General features: G+C 33.4%; 1 protein-coding gene across 1 annotated transcript; it reads left to right on the forward strand.

The window, feature by feature from the left end:
* Positions 1-743: 743 nt before the first annotated feature.
* Positions 744-3,387, forward strand: LOC117116724 (pre-mRNA-processing factor 17-like; the record flags this gene model as incomplete). Its single annotated transcript, XM_033260821.1, has 4 exons — positions 744-954; positions 1,537-1,629; positions 1,850-1,901; positions 3,216-3,387. Coding segments are annotated over 4 exons (528 nt in total), but the record flags the coding sequence as incomplete, so codon positions are not given.
* Between the last annotated feature and the right edge of the window lie 249 nt (positions 3,388-3,636).

The following is a 3,636-nucleotide window of genomic DNA, read 5'->3' on the forward strand; positions in this document are numbered from 1 at the left end:
ATTTTGATATTTATGTTGCAAAGATTATACACTCCTTAATTATAATTGCGAATGACAGAATTTTTTTTATAGGAATAAAGTTCAATTTGTGCAATTGCATTCTTCAATTTTTAATGTTAATATTGATGGGAATTTATTTGAGGAATTATTGATGTTTTTTTTATTGAAATATTTAAAATAATTAATCTGTAAATGATAATTTGCAAGGATTATAATCATATAGCGATTGACAATAATATTTATGTACAAATGTTCGACTTGTGCAATTATAGTTTTTTTCAATTTTTAATGAAAATTTAACAGAGGAATTGTTTTTTTATTTTTTAATTTTTAATTTTTTTTTATATATAATTTGTTTTCTTTTAATTTTTTCTTTTTATTTTTTATCTAAATATTTTATTAATCTGTAAATGATATTTTATTTTTTAATGATATAAGAATGATTGCTAATTAATGAAAATTTCTTGTATAAATTTTATATTTGTATTGTTTGTTCTGTTTGTTTTTGAATTTCTGAATAAATCCATGAATGAATACTGTAGACCTATTCATTAAAGATGAATTTACTACTTTAGAGACTTTAGATTAGAGACATTAGATGAATTTGCGTACAATTTTTATAATAAAACACCACTTTTATTTTTGTATTAAAGCATTATATTATGTCAGGTATGTAAGTGACTTAGTCAGCTTTTGATCAATTGGTATTAATATTCCTGCTTTGTCATATAATACCCTCACAGTGGGATACACGAGTGAACGAGATCGTTCAGGAGTACGAACGCCATCTTGGTGCTGTTAACACGATCACCTTCGTTGACCAGAATCGATGTTTTGTGACAAGGTCATACAACAAAAGCATCCGGCTTTGGGAGTGGGATATCCCGGTGGATTTCAAATATATTGCAGAACCAAACATGTACCCAATGCCTAGTGTGACAATCAGTCCCAATGGTAAGAGTTGTATTGTTCTGTAACTTAATGTTGATTACTTCTAATCATGCAACAACAGTACAGCAGTGGCAGCACCAGTGGGGTAGGAGAGGGAGGGGCTTTTAAAACCCCTTGGATGTGAATAGAAGTTCCATCTGCCATGACTCGCCAGACAAGACTTTTAGTCTGGCCTATGCCAAAAACTTTTCCAATATCATTCCTTCTCACCAATTTTCCTTCTCCTCGAACCCCCCCCCCACACCTGTTTTGCCACCACAACTGAGTTGCAATGGATTGAGTAAGTAGGGTAAAGTACTGTACAATAACTCTATGGACCAATGGTTATCCGTAACAGCCATAGTATAGTGTTACCCAGTCGCGTAACAAGGGAGGTTTTCATGGTGGCTGAGCAGCCCCCCCCCCCTCTTTGTTCAAACACATGAAGTAAAAATTAATGTGTTTTCCAATAATTAACTATCTGTAAAGTCAAATTTTATTTAAGTCGAACAATTTTTCAATGACATTTTAAATTTGATTTAGGCAAGTTCAATCCATATTTTCTATCTGTAGAGTAGTTTTATATTTTTTATTTCATGTATATAGGTAAGTGGTTAGGCTTCCAATCAATGGACAACCAAATTCTAATATACAGTGCACAGAATCGATTGCATCTTAACTGTAAGAAAAATTTGAAAGGTCACATGGTTGCAGCATACGCGTGTCAGATGGGCTTCTTACCAGATCAATATGAGGTAAAACAAAGTCACATGATTATGGTAGATTTAATTATTGATATTTAATATAATGCACATTTAATATAATGCACATTGCTGGAGCATTGCTTTCCAATCAATTTAGAAGCAAATTACTGCACAGAATCGATTGTGTCTTAATAACCGTAAGAAGAATTTCGAAGGTCACATTATTGTAGGATATGCATGTCAGATAGGTTTCTCACCAGATATGAGGTAAAACAAAGTCACCTGATTATAGTAGGTTAGACTATTGATATTTAATTATAATGCACATTGCTGGAGCATTGATTTCCAATTAATGGACACAAACAAATTCTAATATACAGTGTAGAGAGTCGATTGCGTCTTAACTGTAAGAAGAATTTCAAAGGTCACATGGTAGGCCCGTAACCAGCTTTCGTAATGTATGTATTAAGGGACACACTCAAGACCCAAAAAAAGTGTCCACTTAATGGGTGTGCCCCTGTACCACTATTCAGAATACGCTGACCAAAAATGTGAAATTGTCCATTTTAATTATCTCCCTAATAAGGGTTTTTGGCATGGCTTTGAACAATTTTTTTAAAACCATATTTATAAAGGGTGACCCTTCCAGCGACCATTCTACAAGGTCGGCTGTTATTCATGGGCCCTCTATAGATAAATAAAGTAATGTGATGCTTTTATCAGCGAAGTTTCTTTATGAGGCTTAGGAAGTGGAGTTGTTTTTAGTTGTTAGAAAAAGTCCTGCTGACACAGGGATTGAACCCAGGACCTTGGGATCACAGGCAAGCACCTTAACCACTGAGCTATTCAACTCCACTCTAATAATGATGACATAGATTCAATGATGACATAGATGTTTGAAAAAAAAAACCCATTTAGATTCAATGATGATGTACATACTAGATTATTTGTAATTATAATTTTATTGGCCAAAGAATGAGTTACAGTTGAATGTTACTGTTACTACTAATTTATAACAATAATTTGCAATGCAAATACAATGATGTGAAATGTTATTAAAACAACAAAAGTTGTACATATTTTTCCATTATTTGAGTCCATTAACTAAGTACAGTATTCTTTTTTTAAATTGAGCTTTCTATTGCATGTACAAAATAGAATAGTGTGAATAGAGTAAAAACTTAGAATCAGGATGCAGGCTGTATGGTATATTTATATACACACTAAACATGAAATCCACATTAATGGTTATTAATGGTCAAAATTAAAAGATTGTATTCATACCACTCCCTATCGGATCTGAGATTATAGTACAAAAGTGCATAAATTGCACTTATAAAGTTGTGTTTTATGTTGGTCTGGTAGACCGGAACTTCCTATATTGTGGGCGGGATCGTCCGATCCCACCGATCCCCCTGGTACAAGCCTGCATGGTTGCAGGATACGCATGTCAGATGGGCTTCTCACCAGATATGAGGTAAAACAAAGTCACATTATTATGGTAGATTAGATTGTGTATATTTAATATAATGCACATTGCTGACCTCACTGAATAACAAAATGTTTTGGTTTTTTATTTAGCTATGTTGTTTCTGGGGACGCAGATGGACGGTTAAATATCTGGGACTGGAAGATAACCAAACTGTTTAACAAATTCAAAGCCCATGATGGCGTGTCAATAGGCTGTATATGGCATCCACACAAAACATCCAAAGTTATTACACGTGGATGGGATGGACTCATTAAATTATAGGATTAAAATTGCATAGAAACATTAATCTGGTGGATTAACATTGGATGGACTAACATTGGATGGACTCATTAATCTGGTGGATTAAACATTGGATGGACACATTAATCTGCTGGATTAGCATTGGATGGACTCATTAATTAGGTGGATTAATATTGGATGGATTCATTAATCTGGTGAATTAGATGGACTCACGAATCTGGTGGATTAACATTGGATGGACTAACTTATCTGATGGATTAATATTAGATG

The sequence above is a fragment of the Anneissia japonica genome, unplaced genomic scaffold (genome assembly GCF_011630105.1).
Source record: "Anneissia japonica isolate Jap-2015-1 unplaced genomic scaffold, ASM1163010v1 scaffold288177_len27515_cov98, whole genome shotgun sequence".
NCBI classification, from domain to species: Eukaryota; Metazoa; Echinodermata; class Crinoidea; order Comatulida; family Comatulidae; genus Anneissia; species Anneissia japonica.